The 24,070-nt window shown below is 41.6% G+C and overlaps 1 protein-coding gene across 12 annotated transcripts in view; it reads left to right on the forward strand.

Moving 5' to 3' along the window:
- Nucleotides 1-440: 440 nt before the first annotated feature.
- Nucleotides 441-24,070, forward strand: part of LOC144729100 (la-related protein 4-like) — a 58,518-nt gene continuing 34,888 nt past the window's right edge. For 3 of the 12 annotated variants that reach the window (XM_078609016.1, XM_078609027.1, XM_078609017.1), the window contains exon 1: nt 18,616-18,995. In XM_078609016.1, coding sequence (XP_078465142.1) covers nt 18,843-18,995 — 153 coding nt within the window. In that variant the 5' untranslated portion in view covers nt 18,616-18,842. Of the gene's footprint in view, nt 792-6,159; nt 6,293-17,370; nt 18,550-18,611; nt 18,996-24,070 lie in introns of those variants that run through there. The other 9 variants (XM_078609025.1, XM_078609028.1, XM_078609021.1 and 6 more) reach the window with 7 other exon arrangements.

Consider the following 24,070-nt stretch of genomic DNA (forward strand, 5'->3'; position numbering starts at 1 on the left):
GTCCCAGCCCCCAACTCCCCCCCCCCCCCCAGAGATCCCCACCCCCATTTCACGTCACCCCGCCCCCTTTCCCTCACGTTGTGGGGTGCGCGCTCCGAGATTAATAAACGCTAGATTTGAAGCTTTCGTGACTGCAAGTATTCATATTATTAGGTTTTTTCGGTAAAGTCACGTAGGTAAAAAAAAAATCAAAATTAATAAAAGTTAAATAAAAATAAAATAAAAATCACGACGTTTCGGAGGCAACACAAGCTTTCGTCTTCAGGTGGAACCGTCACAGCACGATAGCTGTATTTTTATTTTACTTTTATTAATTTAGATTTTTTACCTGCGTGACTTTACCGAAAAAAAACCTAAGAATATTAATAAAGTAATAATAATCGAGGCCCGCCCCCATGATTCTCAATAACCACGCCCACCCCTCCGGCGGCCCCACCCCCCACGTCGCGGCGCGACTCTCGGAGATAAACAGAGTGGGGCAGCCCGGCGCGACTCTCGTCGGCGCAAAGTGTAAAGGGAGCGAGCGAGAGAGGAGAGAAAAACAACAACCTCCCCACCCGAAACGGCGGTGGTGGTGGAGAGGTTTTTCATTTGCCTTTACGCGCGGCTACGAAGTGTGTTAACCGTACCGCCGTTTTCGCATGCGGAATATAAAAAATTATAATAACATTACCATCGTTGAAACGTTATATATTTCTTATTTTTTGTTGTTGCTTTACGGCGAGCGCTAAAAAAAAGAAAGGAGAGAGCGAAGAGAAACAACGGAGGAGACGTCGCCCACCGTTTAAAAGGTGAGTCGCTTGGTCTGCCGCCATGGCGTCGGTCGCCTTGGCGTGTTTTTAAGGATAATATTTTAACGTTTCGATTGTAATGGCTTGTGGTTCAAACTACGAGGCTGCAGATGGTGTTTTGTTCCGTAGTTACATTTTGCGACGAGGTTTTGTGTGGTTTTTTAAATGTTATTTTTGGGGCTTGTGCAGAGCGGCCTAGCCTGTTTGCGGAGTCAGAGTGAGGGGCCAGCCTCGGATAGATTCTCTCGCCGAACTTGGAGTCGCGTGACGCGGGGAGAAGACGAAGCCAGCCCGGGGTGGTTTTCGGCGCGGTCTTTGTCACGGTTTTTAATTGATAATGTTGGTGCGTTGGTCATGGGGTAAAGGGAGGTGAGAAAGGGTTGACATACCATACCTCGCTGGTCTTTGTGTGCTTGTTAAAGCAACGCGTGGGCATGCTCGTTGAGATGTAATTGGCTTTTGACGTTAGCCGCGGACGGGAATCAAACTCGTGTGCATTGGTTCGTATCGCATTGTGGTAGCGACCACGTCACCCTCCATCCAAGTTTTTAAGTCTGCAATGATTTATAAATACGTACTGTAAACGACGAGATTGCCTCTGAGAAGGATCGTGTTGAGGTGGTTTTTAAAATTAAAACTATTCAAACAACCTATTAATATCACGTGTCTTGTATATGCGAACACGATGCTGCGTGTCCTGGGGATATCGCAAACTGAGTTTAAAGCAATGCTAATGAGAAAACAATAACTTCTCATTATGGCTATCTGGCGGCGTCACTGGAATATGTTGAATACTTAAATGCGTTGACGTAATCGCAGCGATTTAACGGAGCGCTCCAAACTCGTGTCGCGGATATCGAGGGCGCAGCCCTAGTCGTTGTATCTACAAAATAGTAGCGATGTATTTGTCTTCATCATCATTAACTAACTCGTTGGTTTTACAGCCGTGGTCACCGATGATGCATTTGCCTCCGAGGTGCACAAGTGGGACCCTTCAGATTAACCATATGTTCACGTGCATTATACTCGAGCGGTTAAATGCTATTTGTTTAGACGCTGGCGCTTATATATTGTGCATATAAAAATAAACCGTGCGGTGTGGTTGTGTTAACAAAACCCTCGTTGTGATTTATGAAATGGGTTTAAATGAAGAAAATATTATTTCGCGTTGACGCGTGCTCATGTAAGTGAAGTTGTCATTTATGTTGAGCGTGTGGATAATTCGCATGCATTAGCTTATGTCATTACTATGATAATGACTTTTGGGTAATGTAGTAGTATTGCGATGAGTCAGAGCAATGGCAAAGTGTGTAAACACACTGTCGCCGCAACTCAAGTAAAATGCTTTACATTGTGATTGAAAGGGAATTATTAAGCTCAACATATTTGAAGAAAACCATTGGGGTGGCTGTTTTTATGTATAGTAGAGTACTCTCTGATATGCAGTGTTTAAGAGCCTTGGGGCAGACAGCCCTGGGATTTTTTAAAAAACTAATTGTATTTTATGTGCCCAGATGTATGATTAACATTTGAATCTGACGTCACTTAGATGCTATAAAGGTCTACAAACAGATCTTCCAGTATACTATAGTGGTAGTGAATAGGAGCGCTACATTATAATGCAGCGTTAAAGCTAAATTAAGTAGGAATTGACTGGGTTATTGCCTTTCGCTTATAATTATGTTAAATAAAAACATGTGGCAGTGAACATTAACCAAGGGTGTTCGTATGCGAAGCGATAGCGCTGTCTATCGTGTAACATCCATTAGCTCCTTTTATTGTCAGGGTTATATTATGTAAACATTTTATGATCACTGTGACGAAAACAAGCTTAAAAATATACTCGTGCATAGCATTTAAAGTGCATACGCAACTTGTTATGAGACAGATGGATTATAACGGTTTTGTTTTGCAGCTTTGCATACGAGATTGCAAATTCACGTAACGTTAGAAAATTGTCTTTTTCTCAACGTTAATGTGTTGTGAAGTGTGAGGCATATCAATGTTTTCAAGCAATCTGCTGTTGCCTCAAAATATTCGGTGATATTTTAATGCCTTCTGAAGGCTGAATGATGGGAATATGCAACATGTTTCAAATACACACCTTCAGATATAACGTTTTGTTAGAGATATTTTTTCACCATTACGACCTGGTAAGTAATCTTTGAGTTGTTTTTTTATTCTCTGGGAGGAGCAAATTGTCCTCGGTATAAATTGAGCTGATATGTGCTCGACTATTTAAGAAAAAGTATGATTGCTGCAGAGTGATTGAGGTCATTGTGTCAAGTCTAGAAATTGTGTCAAGACGTACTGATCGTCTGGCTGATTTGCTTTGTTATTTTATTGTAATGTCAAATTACACTTCCATGGAACTCTTAAATAAAAAAAACCCAGGTGTTACTACTTTGCTTCCAGAATTAATACAATGCTCCCAATGACCTTGTTTAGTGTTGATCAAACAAGATTGCGTATCTCTCAAGGCATAAATGGAACTTCTTTTTCGAGGCTGAATATACATGAGATGGGTATACATTAACCAGCAGAGGCTCATGGTATGATCAATACAGTCGACTTTATTGCATGCAAACATACACCTGGATGTGTTCCCTATTCACAAGATGTCTGGTCCATCTTTAATGTGAGGAAATGACACCTGTTCAAACTTCACACACACACACGCGCACAATGACATGTGTGCAGTGTGGATTCAGTAGGCCGAGACACAAAAAAAGCTGGATTTGCACGTTAGCACTCTTAATGTGCTCAATGTTTCTTGCATTACATATGGTCCACATTCGTCCATGTAGCTGTACATATAAAATAACTTGTCGTCCAACATTGTAGCTTCTTGTGCGTCATGCACATCTTGTGTTATTTAATTTACCCTGTAGAGTTGTGACTGGTTTACTAAATGTACCAATTTCTACCATTTTCAGGTAACATCACCACTAGGCACAACTGTATCCAATTTTATAGCTGGCTTGTTGTAGTCTTTTCAAAATTGAAAACACATCGAGTTAATATTTTACCAAATAACCATCATCAGCCACGAGCGATTCACTACTGGATGAAGGCCTCCTCATACCCTGTGAGTTTTAGGGTTATTTGACCATACTTGACCACGATAGTCAGTGCTGGTTGGTAAATATGGGGAGCATAGCTGTTGAGAGCATAGTGCAGTACAGCAATGTATTTTCTGCAATTGACAACGTAGCCCTGGCAGTAGTAACCTAAAACACCTGTTGTGGTGGCAGCACATCCAAGCACTATCCAGCCTCAAGCCTTCTTAGCTTCTGACGTAAAATCAGGTACATTCTGGGCAATTTGGTCATCGGCTGTCCTACCAAATTCTACCAAAATCTTATCACTGAATCGTAAATTATCAAATGTGTTGCTCCGCACCAATACTTTTTGGGGGCCATCGCGTAACATGCGCTCACATTCTCACACAATAGCAGGTCAGTTCTGGATAAATCTTTAAACCCGATTTGAAACGGTTACTGGAGTAAACGTAAGAAAACGGAGCTGTTGTGCTGTGAAATTGCTTACGCTAATCTGAAAATTCGTCAAGCTACTAACAATGTTATGAAACTTAAACAAATTATGATGAGCTCTTGCGACTGTTAAACTCCCATGATGATGTCATGATGCTGAGGTGTAAATTGCTGTACAGTTTGGTGGTAGCGCATTTGTGGCCGAGGCTATTGTTTGTAGGTTCAAACTTCCATTGCACTGTAGGGGCAGTAATAAACAAATATTTCATCTTTGGAGAAAAGAGAAGGCATGATATCCATACGTTGGTCTAAGCTAGTTTTCATTGTGACATCAACAGTTCGCCGCAGTGGGCCACGGTTTAATTTGTTTGAATGTCCCCTTGCAAATCAAGTGTATGCATCTCCGCTGTTGATTTATTTTAGAAAATGAATTTATTTAAATGTATTGAATCTTTCATCACAAAAAGGTTCATCGTGGATGAATTGGATTTGACTGCTTTGTGGCTTTGATAAATCTCCTGATGGTGTGTTTGAACAAGCAACACACTAAACTCCAGTCCTGCAGGATTCTATCAGTCAGCACTGAAATATATTAGTGCCGAGTGCTGGCATGTTGAAACGTGTGAGTGTTGTAAAGGATTTGCCAATAAATATTAGATGAAGATTATTATCGCGGCTCTAATGTGAAGAAATCACACGTGCAAATCGAGCACTTTTTTTGTGACTATAAATTGTTGCTGGAAGGAAGTTTTAAGGCCCAAGTGACAAGCCAGTATTTGTCCGTAATTATATTCACACGCTTTTACATACAGTAAAGTATATACAAGCTCATGCATATATGCAGTGCGTTGTTAATTGTACACAAATTTGACAAATAACAGTGAGTTAATAATCCAATTATACATAAACAAATCACGAGGTGCTCTATTGTAATGGTTGTATCGTAAAATCCTTGACTCTTCTATATATTAGATAATCGGCTGTATTAATTCCAGGTTCCACACCGTATATCGCATTGAGTGTAATGTGTCCAGACATGTTATTTCCATGGCTGGCTGTTTTGTGCTTGTGCAAGCTCATGATTAAAGCGTACAATAGATGCTATGTTTCCAGTTCAGCATTCACTATTCAAATCATTAGCGCAGCATTCATTTGTATTCATTATCCTGGCTGGCTATCTAGCATTATACACATGATGGTGAGCTGCAAGCTAAGAATTTTTAGAGGCTGCTATCAAATTAGCCACTCCTCACAAAGAGTTCTCCTGACCACAAGCTGCCCAGCATGTTAATTTCTCTGTTTGTAAGATCAGTGCTCGGGATATTTATCAAATGTGGGCGGACAGGCGCTGTGGTTGGTTTGGTAGAAAATTGTGGCTTTCGTGCCATCGACACAGAATAATGGTGGCAGCTTGCAAGTGCGATGCCATGTTTGATTGTAGGCTGATAGAATTATGGCAGTTGGTGTCTCAACATGTTGTTTTCTTATAACAATTGATTTATATCGCTGTTTAGTACAATGAGTATCCATTGTCAAATGTAAAAAAAAATCGCATGCATCATAGGGCTGCAAATAATTCCTCATTTGTCAACTACGGCTTTGTTGAAGTCAATCTATATTTGATCGTCACTCGCCATTGTGTATATTGTCTGGTATGCATTACATTTTTAATTAATGTTTTTAGGTTCATTATGATGAAGTGAAATTAGTCTACATTTATGAGCCAAACTAATGTTTGTATCCCATTTGGTAGAGAGTCCTATATTGAATCGGTCACTGCTACCACGAATGGCTTGGCTGGCAGTTTGTTTTGTCTACCTATCTGTCAACTGATGTTCTGTGCCTTGACCACTCTTTGTGCACTGCCCGCCCAGTTGCCAACGACCTGTTCAGTGGGCCCCAGGAGTGTACATCGGTGCACCGGGAGGACAGAGGCGGCTCATGACTTCGGACCGAGAAAGCGAATCTCCGGTCGTGGCCGATACCCAGCGAGGAAGGCAATCTCCGGTATGCCTCCAACCCCTCCTGCGAATTATGCCGTCCCATGCGATGCCCGCCTCTTGACCATGCCGCTTATTCCGCTGTTTGTGTTGATCGATGTCATCTTGTTTCATCATACCATGTCGTTATATGTACGCTTTAAAATAAACCCAGAAATGAAATTTGCGTGGGAGTTTCCTGTACATTTGCCGTGGCAAACTGGGATAGCACAAAATAAAAACTATGCTCACCCAAAATGTATAAATATTTTTTACACACTTTCTCAATAAAGGTTAACTTATCTTCTATAATGTGTGAACAGTCAAGAAAATGTAACATTGAGATCTTTAAACCTTTCTAAAGACACCCTTTACACTTCCTATAATGATTGCGTATGCCCTTATTTTGAGTTATTGGTGGAAAGTGTTGGTTGATTGTACAGACTCCTTTTATTGAGGCACCATATTAACACTTTTGCTTTACTGTGCAGATATTTTAGCCAGCATGTTCTATACAAAGAGACGCATTAAACCATGCTCCAATGTGAGGTTCTCTTGCCTGTCCTGGCAAGTCCTTACAAGTTTGCCCGTGCTGAAGCACACATTGTCATGTGAATTCTAAAGCTTGAAATATCCGGCTGAACTGGACTGCAGTGCCAAAGCAAGAGGAGAGTGCGTGTCTTTTTGTTTAAAAAAAAAGAAATGCATTGCATTTTTCTTTGTTTCTAGCCTAGGTCAGTGCCAGTTTTGCCTGTAAAAGTTGAGTTGCGTTATATAGGAAATTATGTGCTAACAATAATTTGTAAAGTTTACATATGACTTGCATAGTAAAACTGACAAACTGTAATGATGCATCCTGTGTGGCTGAAGTGTTGAAATATTTTATAGGAAGCAGTGGCTACTGGTTCTGTATGAAATTTTGCACAACATGGTTCGTCTTCCTCTTAAAAGGCTGTTCAACTCTTTTTAAACACTGAATAGCGTGCACATTCGTATGACGCACCAAGGAAAGGCCCCTGTCTGTGCGACGTGGTTTCTGCCGCCGAGCTTTTAAGGCAGAAAAAATTGGGCTTCTACCCTTTGAGGGCCTCCCGAAGGTTGACAGTGTGAGGCCAGTAGCTGGCGCTATGTTAGTATTTGTTCACAGAGGGCAAAGTGCATGGGGGGGGGGGTTTACCCACCTAACCCACTTGCAATGTGTACGAGGAGCATGTGCACGAACCGTTTTGGACCTCGTACGTTTGTCAGTGTACACGCACATGTATATGAAACAGCCTTATGTCAATCTCCTGGTGGATGAGGGCCCCTCTCCATGCCGTGTGGGTAATTTGACTAGAATTCATAGCTTGTGTGGGTTATAAAAAGCAGGGAGCATAGACGTACAGCACAACAATTTAATTTGCTTTATACTGCCCTCTGCTGCCCACCACAGTCTCTCAGCCTATAATAATAGTTACTCATGGTGGTACCCATTTTAGAACTAGCTAGGCCCAAGTTTTCTTGGCTTCCGATGTGATGAGATGGGCGCATTTTGGGTGGTTTGGTCAATCGCGCTCACTGGTGCAAAATGCATGCCCTCTACACAGCGATACATTTCAAATCAACTCGTGTGCATTGTATCTAAACACATGTTCCCACTTTGTGCAGTAGCCAACTGATAGAAATGTGTAATTTAATTAACTCGCAGACGCACTGTAGTTCAGAGTCTGGATGTACGTAATTGTCTTTTTGTACGCACATGCCAACCAACAAATAATTTGTTTTTGTATTGGTGAAACTGAATTGGCAATGGTGCATAAGCACAAATAACAAGCTCGGCACATTAAATAACATTGCCCTTAAAGAGATAACACCCTAATAGATGGAATTTGAGGCAATGGCCCTTCTTGAAACATACATCAGTGTTTGGCTGAATCCTAAACCCAGATGGCATCATCAGAACTACTGAAAACAGCAAGTGTCTGTGGAAGTGCTGTTCAGTGGTAAAGACAACCACTTACTTATTTTATTCGATAGTTTTCATAATCATGATGGTATTTGCATATTTTTCAAATACATGAGCGAAACAAAGTTTATTGTGTGTGTACTTGGCACATTTTCTATTGCTGAGATCAACAGACAGGCCTATTTTAAGAACCGACGTGACATCACAGCCCAGGTGGTGGCCGTGATGCTGATGTTTTTGAGCTCACAAAAAAATGGCTGGATTGTTGAACAGAACTAGTTTTAGGGAAATCCAGCTCATGTGCAATGTACCTTGTGCAAACTCTTGCGCAACGCAGCGTATTGGCGCCACTTCTACTGCAGTCCATGCCGTGGTGGAACGGTAGGAATTCCTGGTGTGTGACCCACTGCCAGCACTCGGCAGAATGCAGGAGCAGCGGCTGACGATGTGAATCAATGGTTGAGAGGAGAAGCGATTTGAGAAGGGAACGTGGGTGGCGTTAGAGGTGTTGGAGGGGGGGGGGGCAAATGTCATGTGTGGCTTGGCTTGGCTTTTTTATGCTTTTGCAATATGAAAGGACTTTTAACTTTTTTAGGACTGCTTTTGTGGATTGAAATATTTGTTTAATTTTCATTGTGAAGATGAGAATGGTGTGCTTTGGTCAAAGGCATTTCCATATTTAACCTTTTGAGCTCTTGAAAATGTGTGATTACAGAATGTTGGATTGCATAAGATAAACCTATTTTATGTCTTCTGATATCTTCCGTAGGTTTCGTGTCCCAGCTGCATAAAACTCTGCATATCTTTACACACAATCTTCTGCAACATCCTGCGGGTTCTTTTTTTTCTCCAAAAGTAATGTACTTTCTACTGTAACCCGTTTACCCTATGACAATATTTTCTCCATGTCAAAATACGTTGTAGGTAGCAGAAGTGTTCCACTTGATACAGTTAACTTGTGTTTACAGTAGTATAACCCTCCTTCCATGCATTGAGATCTTTCATAGCTGCGGTTTTCTACACTTATTCTCATTCCATGTTCCTTGACCGCCTTGTTGAAACTCTCCACCAGCTTCTGGAGATTCTCTTCACAAAGGCCACCAGCATTTTGCCATCAGCCTATTTAACCGCTATAATTTATTGACTTCCAATCTTGATAGCCTTCATCACCTCCTACACTTGCTCCATGAATACTGAACAAATGTGGGGATGGTGAGCACGTTTGTCATAGTACTTTTCCCCCAATTCCTGCCTTGAATCTCCATCCACTCCATTAACCCCCATTGACTCGTGGAGAGATGTTATCAACTCTCTCTGAAGCCTACTTCAGTTATTTTCAGGAAAGTGAAAATGTTGACAATGGATGGAAATGATTAGCTTGACAGAGAAAGTCTGATCTGGAAGTGCTGGTGCAAGAAGGTGAATGTATGAAACAAGGTTAAGCCTAAATATTTGTTTGTAACATTGTGAGAGTACATGGCTTGATAGGCACTACTTGAAAGAATGTGAGAGGATACAGGACATGAATGCAACACATTTGGACAAGTTGAAAGACAGAGGAGGGACAATATATGGCAATTAAAAGGAAAGCATGTGGAATGTCTAAATATTTTTTTTAGCTCAGGAGCTTATCATCCCCTGATACTGGAGAACGATCAGCGCACTCGGTATTAAGGTATAAAACATGAATGAGCTATTCGCTTGTCATGGTATTACAGCCTCAATTTTAGCTAGGAAACTATCGGAAGTGCTCTTCAATCCTAAAACTATTTGTTGGATTCCTGGAGAATTTTTTTTATCTCACGTGCGGTATAAAAGGTTGCACTCTTGAAATGTATGGAATTATATTTTATCGTCACTCAGTCCAACTGTCTACATTTAGTGCTGTAATTTCCGTTTCCAGTTGTGAAAGGTTTGATTTTGCCTTGTACACATGTATTATGTAACAATGGCTAAATCTATAGGCGTTCTGTTAATTCCCAGTGATCCTTAGCATCCACTGCACCTTTACCTACCCAGAGATTATTTTACTTAATGTAGTCTCGGTATAGCTCTTTCATTCTTATGAATTATTTTTTAACACGTTACAAATATGTTTGCGTTTTGGCCTGGGTTGGCCACACTAGGATGACTGCATCAATGTGTCGTGACATCGCGGATGTCACTGTGTAATGCCGGCCCTAGAGAGGCACGGCGTGCGATGTAGCGACATCGCGGGCACCACGTGGGTGTGGGTGCAGTACTGGCCCTAGAGGGGCTCGGTGAGCACTGACTGGCAGTGCTGGATGGCACCACGCTCTGCGTGCAGTGCTGACCCCTACAGGATAGGGTGTGAGAGTGTCGACAATGGGGTTACTAAGGGCCATGGCACTGGTTGACCCCGAAGGACACCTGACCGGTAAAGTCTACACAGGGCCCCCAGGTGGGGGCTTGGGGTGGTCACATGTCAGGGCTGAGATCCTGCTCGAGGATTCTAGAAGGTGGTCGTGGCTAAGGGCGGAGCCAGCCACGAAGCAGAGGATATCAGCCGGGTCCCAGAGAGGGACCAGCTTCTGTTGTTCATCCTGAAGAAACCTTCGTCTACGTCCTACAGAGTCTCCAACACGTGGACCTGGACCTGAGCTGTGGTCCGGTCCGTTGTAGCAAGTTACGGTGTAATTAGTGTAGTTAGCCTGGTGGTCCACCATCATAGCTTATTATCTGGTTAAGGGGCAGTTACCCCTTTGTGTTGGTATGAATAAATGTGTTGCCTCCAAAGAGTGTCTGTGACTCAGTTGAACTCGCTAAAAATGTATAATTAATGGGTCGTTCGCCTTTTCATAGACTACCAAGGCTAATTGTAATGATATTTTGTATTCATTAGTCGTTTCCATAATTAGGACTGCCCCCACATCATGACAGATAAAAGTAGTCGCACTGTAGTGGGGATTGCCGAACCTTATATCCAAAAGATGACATTAAAATCGAATCAAGTTTATTAGTTTTGACCAGGGAGAACTCGACAGACCATTGTCTCATTTTCAATCGTGACCTGTGTGCTTGGAGGCAATGTGGATGTACATGTGTACCACAGTAGTAGGATTTTACATTCCCAAAAAGGGTCTTCAGTGGTCATTGTGGGCATTTAAGTTCAAATTAAAGTTTAATAGATTGTTTACAGATAATGATCAATTATTGTACCAACTTAAAAGTAAATAATTTATAAATATATTCTGTTTAGTTCATACCACAATGCCACATACTTTGAAGTAGGAACACTTTCTATAGCCAGCTTATGACATTGAAAACAGATGTTTGTTGAAAAGATGCAGGTAGGCATGCTTCTTCGTCATCTCACATTGTCCAAGAGCGGACTTGTTTTTTATTTGTTGCACGTCTCGTTTTGAATGTGTCCACCCACCAGCTAGGTGCTGGATGCACATACCTGAAATCTAGCACTTTAGAGGTGAGGCTTGGTGGATGAGACAGATTTTAGGATTACAGTACAGCAAGTGAACGAATATTCATCTTTACAGGGATTGAGTGTTACTTTCCTGTAACACTCCGGTTTACTTCCAGATATATAACATTAATTCATGGAGTTGGCCAAACATATCAATATAGGACCGCAAAGCTTGGGCAATTGTTGGCACCAGATCTGGCTTACATTCCTGCATGTCTGGTTTCTCGCACCCTGTGCAAAACTTGTGCGTGTTAGAAATTATGTAGCTTTTTATAATATAATTTGCATGAATGATGCCATATAAAAATACTACGATATTAATATTGTACGTGTGGGCAGTGGAGATAAGCGTCTGAAAAAGGAAGGTTTTCCATCTAGCGGTGTTATGTGGAGGGCTACTCTAGATACCTTTTATCTACATTCAAAGTGGAATCTCATGAAGACATAGAAGGGGAAATAAATGTCTCTTATAAGATTAATGTTCCACCTGATAATATAAAATTACAAAGTGTCTGAAAATATGAGTATCTAAACATTCTATTCAGGAGGTTGGCTATTTATATATGGCATATTTTTAAGCTGATGTACTTGCGGATTAGTCTGCAGATACATCCTAATAAATCAGTATTGCCTTAAGTGACATTTCTCTTTAAGTTTGTTATTTGTGAAAGCTTTGTGTAAAGTGTCATTCAGCTTTGCCTTTTCACATTATAACGTAGCCATACAGCAGAAGTGTAATTATAATGAAACAAACTTTTACACCCATTTCTCTCTATGCGGTTATGATGCTTGGTGTGACCATAGTAATGAATGCAGGTTTACACGTGCAAAAATATTGATCAGTCATTTCATTACATGTGGTAATTCCTGACGTGGGCATTCTACAAAATCTGTGATGGCCACATGGGCTTGTCAGCTATTGATCATTGGGCAATTAGTCGAGTTTTAAATGTTAACCCTTACACGCGGCGAAACGATTGCAGCGATTCGTAAAGCTCGTCTACTTAAAATGCTTGCTGTTTGTCATGCATGGTCACGTTACGATATGCATTTCCCTCACCGGTGTTTTGTCGCTGCCCTTTCAACCATTGTGATATCTTTGATGTTGAATGTATTTATCGCATGGTGAAATTGCAGAATGAGTTGAAGATTCAGTCTGTTTTATTTAACTTGGTGACAACGAAAGAGGCAAGGATATAATCTTTTGCCAAAGTGACCTGGGTCACTGAAATTAAAATGTAAAAAAGTACTATGCAAAACATGTAGTAAAAATAAAAAAAAACTAAGACGTTTCGATCGCAACACAAGCGATCGAAACGTAGGTTTTGGTATTTTTGTTATTTCTTTGAACCTATCCACGTGACTTTACCGAAAGACCCAAAGAATAACATGAATACATATACATACGTTAAAATCTAACCTGAATGATTCCTTTAAATTTTACTTAAGATTATTCGTTGTCTGACAGTGTTTAGATTTGATTCTTGTTAAGCATTCGTTGTACATATGGAAATCTTGTGTTAAATGTATTTTTAGCACACAGTTGAACATTTTGTTGAATTTTGGTGATATCGGTATCTTGAAATATATTTTCTGATACATTGCATGGTTGTGCTGAACATTTCAGTTATAACATTGGTGTGATAAATTTGATGATGTAAAATTCATCCAACAAAGCCTCACTGGGCCTCCATGACATTTTTTCAGGAAAATCATGTATAGTGTTGTTTTTTTGCCAGTTCCGTTTTTAAGGCGTGTATTGCCTGGAAGAAATAACTAGAATACCGACAGAACTTACGGATATGTGGGGGATGACCTTGGAAGATCCACACAGATGGCTTCACGAACCATTGCTGTCCAGGGACTCCTTTACTTACGAACATTCGACTTACGAACTTTCAGAGATACGAACAACCCTTTCCATATGTCTGGTTGCCTGTTCGGACTGAGAGTCGTAAGTTAAATCGCCTCGCAATAGATGCCGGTGGTGGCATTTACATCCGCAGAAGATGAAGAACCAGTGGCATCTACATCTACAGGAGATTATACAACTTTTAAAGGCATTCCCCATGTTTAATGTACATGCCGTACAACATGTTTGGAATCGTCAGGAGTAAAGTTGGACTTACGAACAAGTAGACTTCTGAACAGACCTGGAACCTAACTTGTTTGTAAGTAGAGGAGTGCCTGTCCTGTCTTACAGCTCAAGAATTTGGGAGTTCCACAATTCAATGTGATCCACCAACCTTGGCCTTAAATGCTGGATTACAGGTGCATCCAAATAAAAGCGTTCACATTTATTGTAACAATTTGAATAATTTAGTGATTTTATTTGGATATTTATATATCTATTACGTTCATACGGTGTTAAGGTTGAGCGAAAATTGATCTAAATAACCTTCAATTATGGGTTATATATGCAACTACAGCATGCCTGAAAATAATATGCAGTATTTGCTTATTTTTTTCAATGGTATATTAGGTGCAGCCAATTTAACAAAATTAAGATTGATAGTTTCATACAGTTAAAATAAGCCGCATTGGAGATGGCCGACATGGCCTGTGGTGAATGTGTGCGAGCCATGTAATGGAACAGGTAGATACAACCTAATGAGGAGCTTAACATGCCAATTTTGGCAAGTTTGAACACGTGGCACAGCCTTTGTCCCCATCTACGCAGTCTTTATGTACAGGTAAGCCTCGGTGAGTCTAGTATTTTCCTTAAGAAGGGCCCTGCATTGGGATTGTTTCTTTCATAAGTGTTTTTGCATGTGGGAGAAAACTGGAGTTCCTAAAAAAAACACACACGCACACATGAGGGGAAAATATTTAAAGCCCCGCAAATATAGATTTTATCTTCTTGTATATCCAGATTCTGGTTATCTCCCAGCCCAGCGATTGTGGGAATTTTTTCCATTGTCAGTGTTGCTTTCCAATGGTATTCGCAACTATTAGCAGTTCACGTCAGGGGGCGGAACGTAGTGCAGAAAGAGTTTAGAGGCAGAGCCTTGGCTTTCCTGGGCCCCCCCTCTCACCCAACAGCCCCGGCTTTGAGCCCATGCAGTTGCTGGTCTGAGGCTGGACACACTCCGGCATACTGCTGTGGACGTGTTGGACAAGCAACCAATGGCAGTGGGGAGTCGAGAAAGTACCACCTTATCAGGACGTCCCACATAGAGTACAACTCATCCATGAAGTAGAGGGCCAGATGTGGGGAACTACCACAGGACATCATCCTATGCCCTCTTCAGAGGAGAATCTGCCTGAGGGCTGAAGTTCCCAGAATGGGAGGAGGCCGTGAGGTGTATCCGATAGCCGGCACAATCTGTCTACGTAAGTGGAGCTTCTGCAGGTCATTATTTTCTCTCAGACTAGAAGGATTCGGTGTAAGTTCTTGCACCATTTGTGTGGAACAGTGATAAAATTCACTATCCAGCAAATAATTGAGCTTCAACGGCACAGGGGGGGTGGTGGGGGTACAGCTGATATCCAGATAAAGGTGGCTACAGTCTGCACGATCCAGTTTTTGAGAGGACGAGCCATTTGCGCAACAATTCCTCAGCGGGGACGAGAGGGAGGCGAGGCGGTGCTTCACATCGTGGCCCCAGATCTCTCCACCGAGGCAGGGCCAGAAAATGGCAAGAAGCTCGCGTGTTTAACAAGCCCCCCCGGTATCGAAGGCAACAGGCATGCCGCTGGACCAGCGTATGCTGGATTTGGTTCACCACGAGTGGGGGAAAACCAGGGAAGAGTTAAAGCCTTAGGGATATTAAAAGAGGTTCTGCACCTTTATGGAGGACCAGGATGAGGCTCTTATGGGGTTGCCCTTGTTTGATGAAATCATGAAAAAGGCCGGCCTGCTTCACAAGCCGTCGGTGACAGGGACCCATTAGTTCTCCTGCCTGATGTGCAGTACAGGGCCGTGAACAATGAAACCTTTCTATTGAACCATGTTGAGAGGATGGAACGTCGGGGAACCTCCTTCCGGCTGCATCCCTATTCTTTACGGTGGAAACCGTGGTTACCAGAAGTGGCTGGCACGAGTCGGACCTTCCGGTATAGTGGCTCTTCTTGGAAGCCCGGTAAAGCTGAGGGGGTAGAGTACAGGAGAGAGGCTTGACTCCCAACAGCGGAGGTGACGAGGCCTCTCTGTCTGGCTCCTTCAATTTGGGAGGACAAGCCCCCCCCCCCTTCTCAGCGGCCGGATGGATGATTTTCCGTAGTTTGCATAAACCTGGGCGAGAATGACCTGCAACTAATGGGTGCTCCAGATCTTCCCATCAGGGCAACGACCTGGAGTTTATCGGCGCCCCTGCGACAGGTTTTTGCAGGGAGTCTCGGTCCCCTCTGGATTTGAACATGGGGGGAGGGGGGGGCGTTCAAGCAGAAATTTCAAGGCTCGTAGTTCTTGGGCCCATAAGGAAGGTCTCCATGGACCAGTGGGGGGTCAGGATTCTACTTGATGTTCTTTACGGTGTCAAAAGCCTCAAACTCGGCCATTGGGGTTTGCATTGGAACGGCACTCGTGACAGGGAAAGATATCCTCGTGCGCTGTGACATCACGGCAGTCGTCATGGTGAACAAGCAGGGGTCACCAAGGTTCAACAAGCTTTCGCAGGAATCGTAACCTGTTAACGTGGGCGGAGTAGAACGTGAGACTGTTACTGGTTATGCCGGGCATCTCGCGGGGGGTCGCCAGCGAATGGGTTGAGCCGGGAGAGGCTTGACCCTGACGAGTGGGACTCTACTTTCATCCGAAAGTTTTCGGTTTTTGTAAAAATCTATGCAAATGTTCCCCTAAGCCCATGGAACGCACTGGTACAGCCGTGACAGTGTGAATTATTAGATAGTGTACATAAGACGGTCAATACAGGCAGAACAAATACGATGAAAACTAATAAATGAGAATCCACAAACAAGACGGTTAATTCTTGATGTAATTCATGACCCTCAATCGTGAACAATTAACGTTACTTTCGAGGGTGTCGAGGAGAGCGAGTAGGTTTAATCTCAATGTCGTGAATTCATCTCGAAGTGATCTACAATCGATTAGAGTAGGGGTCCGCCCTAACAGGCCACGGACCGGTACCGTCCGTGGCCTGTTAGGAACCTGGCCGCACAGCAGCAGGAGGTGAGAGCGGTGAGTCTGTGCGTGGCCCCAATTATTTTATTATTGACCACTTCCATCCGCGCCTCTTTTCCCGCACTGAGCACTTGTTTCAGTCACAGTGTTAGTAAGCCCACAAGCTGATAACCCTTTGGTTCTTTCGGTAAAGTCACGTATAAAGAGAAAATAATAAATTAAATACTAGCATACGACGTTTCGATTGAAACACAAGCAATCGTCATCAGGTATACATGAAATAGAAACACAAATCTAGTATACTTAGAAATGTAATGTAATACAACAGAGAGTCGGATAACATAACAGTCAACACCCTACCTGGTTGATTACGTTCTTCCTGAGAATGCTAAATTTGAGAGAGAGATAAAACACAGAACCAGAGACATATAGAACGTAATCAACCAGATAGAGTGACTGTTATGTTATCCGACTCTCTGTTGTATTACATTACATTTCTAAGTATACTAGATTTGTGTTTCTATTTCATTTATACCTGATGATGATTGCTTGTGTTGCAATCAAAACGTCGTATGCTAGTATTTAATTTATTATTTTCTTTTTATACGTGACTTTACCGAAATAACCAAAGAGTAATTCCTGCAGTCACAAAATCTCCAAATTAAGTATTAAAAAACAAACGTGGCTGGAGAGCTTATTTGAAAAGGGGGAAAGACCCAATAATGACACCCGCCCCGGTCCGTAAAAAAATTGTCTTCCACCAAAACGGTCCCTGGTTCCAAAACGGTTTGGGACCGCTGGATTCGAGAACACATTGACACGAGCAGGATTCAGATATCATGAGGTTGGCTCTCGCATTGCAAAGGCATGGAGGGGTTCTGTTTACTTGATATGATTTGTAAATGACCTTCATAAACTCTGTCATGTGTGAACGAAGGTGACATTTTAAAGAATTATTTGACTGTGAATGATTAAAATCCGGTATATTTGAAAAGGAATGTATTCTGTCAACATTTTTACGTTTTTTACCCAGCATGATTAATAAGGTGCATGACAATTATTTTGCTTACTACAGTTATACTTTTCACCATCGCGCACATTTTGTCAAACATACATAGCATAAGCCACAGACGTCGCTGCATTAAATCGCGCCGCACGTTATTCAAAGTCTGTGGTGAAAGTGTAGTTAAGGTATAGCTTTAAACCTATTTTGTTTGCCTGGTGTCTCAGATAGTTGTAACCTTTGTTCGTAATTGCTCAAAGCTGGCATTGAAACAGTTTAATAATTGACTAATAGTGGCTGACTTGGCAAAAGGTGTCCCTCTTTAGCAGTGCACGAATGTGTTGTCAGGTGCCTATGGACTTCGAAACAAAAGCACAGCCTTTGAAGAACAATCCATCAATTGCCTCTTTCTCTGGAAAAGAAGTCCAGGATTGAAAAGCAAAACCCATTAAGCATTACAATACCACGAGCTTTCTGAATGCTGTATATTGGTTGCTCAAAGCAGAGATGTGAATGCGTTTTCCCGATTTTATTTCCACATGTTAACCGACAATCTGTTAACGGTATCGCTGCGGCGATGGGGCGCAGCATAGTATCAAAGTGACCTCGGGCTCGAAAGGGACCTTTATTGTGAAAAGTGGGTCAGACATTGACTTGAAAGCCACAGGAAGCACCAAGGCATGCTGGTTCCGCCCAATGCTGCGGCATTGGCTGACAAGCAGCCGCCTTTGCCTTTTCAGTCTAAACTCGCGTGGCAAAGCCGTCTCGGTTACAATAATCAGCTGTCTCGGAGCATGCTGCTGTACGTGGAGGTGGGTAGCCCAGTCATTCGAAAGCGCGCTCTCTCTCTCTCTTGCCACTGCATCCCTTTGCTTGGCTGCGGCAGCAGTAGTTGCTGCTGGGATCTGTGCCAGACTTCGGTCGTCATGAGCATCGCGATCCGCCAAGTAGTTCTCGTGTGTCTGCGTGTTGGCCGTCGCTGCGCAAATTGAGCAATGTCGCTGCGCTGGGTTATTTGGACACGTGCTCTTGCACCAGTCCTTCTCGTCCCTTCCTTGAGCAGCCTGCTCCCCCCCCCACCACCACGCCGCACCACGCCGTGTGTATGCAAAAAGGGGATTTGCAGATTTTCTCCAGTAGGCTTGCTGCCAGTTTAGCGAACGCATCGGCCAAGTTGTGGAGGCTGTTTTTATGTTTGTTTTTATTGGGTAATTTTTTTTTTATGAAAGGAAACCAAGAGGAGAGAGTTTTATCAAAGGTATGTTTATGAATTACTGAAACGTCGTACAGACTCGTCGAACTTCTGAGGTTAAATTGAGCTTTCTAGAACGTTCCAACTTTCCGAGCAGGATTATCTGCATTAGAATCGAGTGTTGAAAATGCGTTTGTGTGTGTATATATATTCGGCTTAACATGCAACAAGCAACCTTTAGTTTTTTATACTCTGTAGATTAGGAAATCGTATCAAACGTGTGGGCCACTTTATAATGCAGTTCTCATTTAAATGTCCATTGCTCTTGCTTACTACGTCCTTGTTGCACGTGAATGTTGGCTGTACGATATTTAATATAATGAATACATCTGCTTGGTTCTTTCGGTAAAGTCACGTAGAATGGAAATAATAAAATAATACAAATATAAAAATTTTGTGTTTTATTTTTTTTATTTTATTATTTCCATTCTACGTGACTTTACCGAAAGAACCAAGAAGATGTAATCATTATATACAAAAATATTATTTTATTATGTTTTAATTGTATTATTTCCATTCTACGTGACTTTACCGAAAGAACCAAGAAGATGAATCCCTGCAGTCACGAAAGCTTTAAATCGAAATATAATGAATACATTCGCACGAATTGTGTCCATACACAAGTGTGGAAATGCTTTCGGGATATGGAGTAGTTTTGTTTCTGTTTGAGCAGGGGGGCGGCATGTGCGTGCAAATCAATTTCTCGTTTCTAGTCTGGTGCATCTTTCCCAGTGTTACCAGTTTCTGTTGAGTGCAGGAGAGAATGCGGCTACCTCTCTACAACATTGGAATAATACTGTATTTATATACGATGCCATTTTACGTAGTAGTTTTTTTTGCTCATTATACTTGGGCAGATTTGCCGTTCGTCCTCGTGTTTAGAAGCTGGGAATTGTGAGAAGCCCCTGAAAGTGTTGGGCTCTACTAATAAGTTACACTTTTGAAGTTGTATAGTGTAGCTTCAAGGTTATACAGTAACATTTTGGAGACCAGTATTTGACATTTGTCAATAAGTAAGCCAGTCTCATGAATGGACATTTAGGGGTTCCATCAGCTGCTTCTCGCACACGCTTAGGATTCCAAGATTTTTCTAGCAAGGAAGAGGTATGTTCCATCACGGTTGTGGTGGTGAAGCTTTAAATTACAGAGTAAATCTATCATTGCCCTATTTTCCCAATAGCATTAGAAAACATTCCTGTAGACAAGCCAAATGTAACTTAAAATTACCATATTTACTGAAGCAAGTATGATCAGTATTGAATTAATGCTTTACATCTCTGGTATACCCATTTCTGTTGAGTAAATTGCTCTCGAGGGGTTTATAAGGGTTCCCAAATATTTCCTCTTGATGTAAACCCCAACCACCATTGAATCCAGTTGTGTTGCTAATGTCTGTTGTGAAATTGAGCAGTTACAGACGGTGCTCCTGCTTAGGCTGAAACGTTGGCTAAATAACTGCCCATTGCTTAATGCCTCTTCTTCATCACTCGTTTGGGCCACCACCAGGGGCACATTGATGCGTGCTGGTGTGTGACACCATTTGTGATTGCTCCAAGCTGTGTGACCCCGCAGAGTGCTGTGGTCGGAATAATGGTTTCCAGCAACTTGTGATTGCCCGCGGCTTTTACTTAATGAGTCTGACGAGCATCTGCCTTGGAGTTAATGCAAAATGAGCGTGTTCCTCTACCCCCCCCCTCATTGCTGACGCCGAGTGAATTTAGGTCACGTTAAACAGATGTCACTGCAGCAAATTTGAGTCGTTGATAACGCGGCTGTGTTTAACCACATCGAAGTGTGCCGTTAGGCCTTCTGTTGGAATAAAAAAAAACTATCCCTTAATCTAAGTCTTGTTCTAATACCGTTAACCTTTCAGTGTCTTATGTTCTAAATGTGAATAAATACACTTCATCAAGACCTTTGTGCTGTTTACATCTATTCCGGCAAGTGCCTTTGCAAATGTCAGCAGTGCAATCTTCTTTTTAGTTCGGATTTTATTTTAAAGCAGGCTTAACATTGCATGTGTTTTTCTGTTTAGATTTTTTCTCTCCCAAATATACAGTGACTGTGCACGAGGCAATGATTATTGAATTTTTGAAATAGCCCATCCATTATTGAAATTGCTTCTTCCAGAAACCTGTAAAGGCCCCCTCCTGCTGTTTATAAGCATGAATATATTTGAGTTTCGATCAACATGCTCATTCTCGATGAATGCAAGCAAGTCATCAATGTTTTCTTCTTACCCCCGAGTATATATATAGCAGTTTGTGTGTGTCTTTGGAAATGAATAACGAGTGTTTGAATATTTCTTGGCAAAGGCTACGAGGATGGAATGTGCAGTAAATACACCACCCCAGTTTACGGCGCGGCTGCGTTGCGGAAAGATGCGACGAAAGCATTTCGAAATGTGGCAAAAGAAAGCAATTACACGGGGTAGGTGGAAGAGAAGGCTGAGAGGCGACGGATAACGAGAAAGGACGGCACGTGCGATGCTGTCAGCGACGCAAGTGTGGGTCGGGGTGGCGCAAATCGGGTGGTGGTATTCATAATAATGCGACGACGTATTTGGGAAACAACGTAAAAATGGGGTGACATAAATCCGCGTATTACTGTGCTATTATATTCTTGGTTTTTTCTGTAAAGTCCCGTAGAAGGGAAACAATAAAATAATAAAAATATAAAACAATAAAATTCTCACGACGTTTCGACTGCAACACAAGCAATCATCATCAGGTGTGAAAAACACAGCAAGAAAATTTGAAAAAAGTGTGCTATTCTTAACCCATATGATTAGGAAATCCAGAAAAATCAATATACTGTTCGTCCAAACTGTATTTGTAGGATACACCATCAGCTTAAGTAGTAATAATTAACAAATCTTAGTTCACTTTTGTATGAGGGACATTGAGAAGTGGCTTACTATTCTTCACAGCATAGGCCAGTGCCAATTAGTAATCTCGGACCGCTTCTGGTATTATTCCCCAATTATGCTAGCGATGGCTGGGAATCGGTTACTAAGTTCATAGTTCAGTGTGTTAACCACTGGCACTGATGGGTGTATGGAAATGACGTTGTTTTTTCTAAGTAGCATTTGCTTGTGAGCTTTTTTGGCGTATTTTAAAGTTTATACGACATAATAATTTATGGGATGAATTCCCAATAATATTGCAAACATTTTGTAGTCTTTTGTCGAACATTTATCAAATATAAAAGTTTACATAAAAACAGGTGACTAAGATGCAGCATCACTTTTTCATGTGATTAGGTAAGGTCACATGGTTTCATAATAAGCTGGGTACACCAATTCAGTAAAGTGAGCCTCTGCTTAGCTACAATACATTTTACAACATATCAGGAAATGTTTTTAATGAATCAAAATGCTAATTTTGGAAGGTGGGTGTAAAAGGGCGCCTCAGTTGCAAAACTGTCATCCGTAGTGGAAACGGGTCAGGGTTCTCAAACTTAAAGCCATTAGAATAAAAGTGAAGCCAGGAATCTTAGACCAATCAAACTAATGTGCACGGAAGCCATACAGAGAGCTTGCGCTGTTTGAGCAAGTAAAAACCAGCACCGGTTGGTAGTAAGCAAGAAATGGGAGTAATTTGAATGCTTATGTTTTGCATCACTGAATATTGTAAAAAAAAACTGAGAAAAGTACTGCAGCGCTTGTGCATGGGGAAATTTGTTGCATAAGCTTTTAATAATTCATCCACTGTCGAGGCAAACTATAGCCGTCAAGGCACATTTACAGGCATACACAACCACAATCACAAGATGATATGTTTGAGGTCTTTGAGAAAAACTTTAAAAAATATGCAACTTGGCGAAGCCATTTCACATGCAAAACATGTCCACTCTTCTCTTGTATTATGCAAAAGAAGTGGACATGTTGGCGAGTCTCGTTGAACATAACATTGATATCGAGCATCCGTAACACTTGCACATCCTAGGAAAATATGTGATGCAGTCGTGTCTTAGTGTTGAAGTTGAAATAACACAGCAACAAGAGACTTGGATTTACATGAAGCAGGTAGCTCATTTGACGAATAAATTATGCTAAATATTGACCTTTGACATATGATTCATCTGCCATGTAAGGTCAGGCCAAACATTACTACTAGCAGTGCATGCAATACTATGAGCCTGGGTTTAACGGGAAAAAACTAACAATTCCTTAGTTTTATTGAAATATGTATTGAACGTGATGGTTTGTACACGTGTGGAAGTTTTTCACTTGCCAGCAAATAAAATCAATCTTCTGTAGTTTTGTAATCACGAATGTTTACGTAAATTGCACAATTCTTTGGTTCCCAAATATATAATCTAAGCTTTCAGTGATTGGTGTTGGGTGATCCCTCCATTAATTCCAAACATTCTGAAGACAACACCGTTCGGTGTACTGTCACTGTAAAGCAAGTCTCGGATTAATCGTAAAGTTCTATGTGTTTTTTACAGATAAAATTCCAACAACATATAACCAAAAAATGCTTTTGCGTGATTAAAATTCACCATAAATAGCCGAAAGGTAATTTTATATCCACATGCATCATCATCGGGCATGACCTGACCACTGCATAATGAAAGTCTCCTCACGTCACCACCCCTGAAGTTCCACAATTCCATGGCCAAATCGATCTTACTCGTGCACATTAGCTCATCTCATCACTTCGTCTTCGTGCCTGTTCCTTCCTTTGGTTGTCAGTCCATTGTTACTATTCTTGCTGTGCGGCTCCGTGCACTATTGCACCACTGCGATTTGAAGATTTGTCAATTCAAGGTTGGGATTCGAGAATAATAAAAAAAATTGTCGTTTGCTTTGTCGTTTGTCATCTCGGCCATCATCCCATCTTGCAATGTCACCTTCCGAAGAACACTTTCTTCGCAATCAATGTGATATCTATTGTGTACATTATCTGATCCACGTATTCCTATTCATGTTACTCGGCGTAATTCCCAGTATGGGCATCTCTCCATGCTTCTTTGTAATTATGATAATAGTAGCAATTCTCTTTATGCCTATTTTTCAAGTATAATTTTCAGAATTTGTTTTGTCACTGAATAACCTTGGTGACATTATCACCATC

This window comes from Lampetra planeri, chromosome 31 (assembly GCF_965212315.1).
Source record: "Lampetra planeri chromosome 31, kcLamPlan1.2.h2, whole genome shotgun sequence".
Lineage (NCBI taxonomy): Eukaryota > Metazoa > Chordata > Hyperoartia > Petromyzontiformes > Petromyzontidae > Lampetra > Lampetra planeri.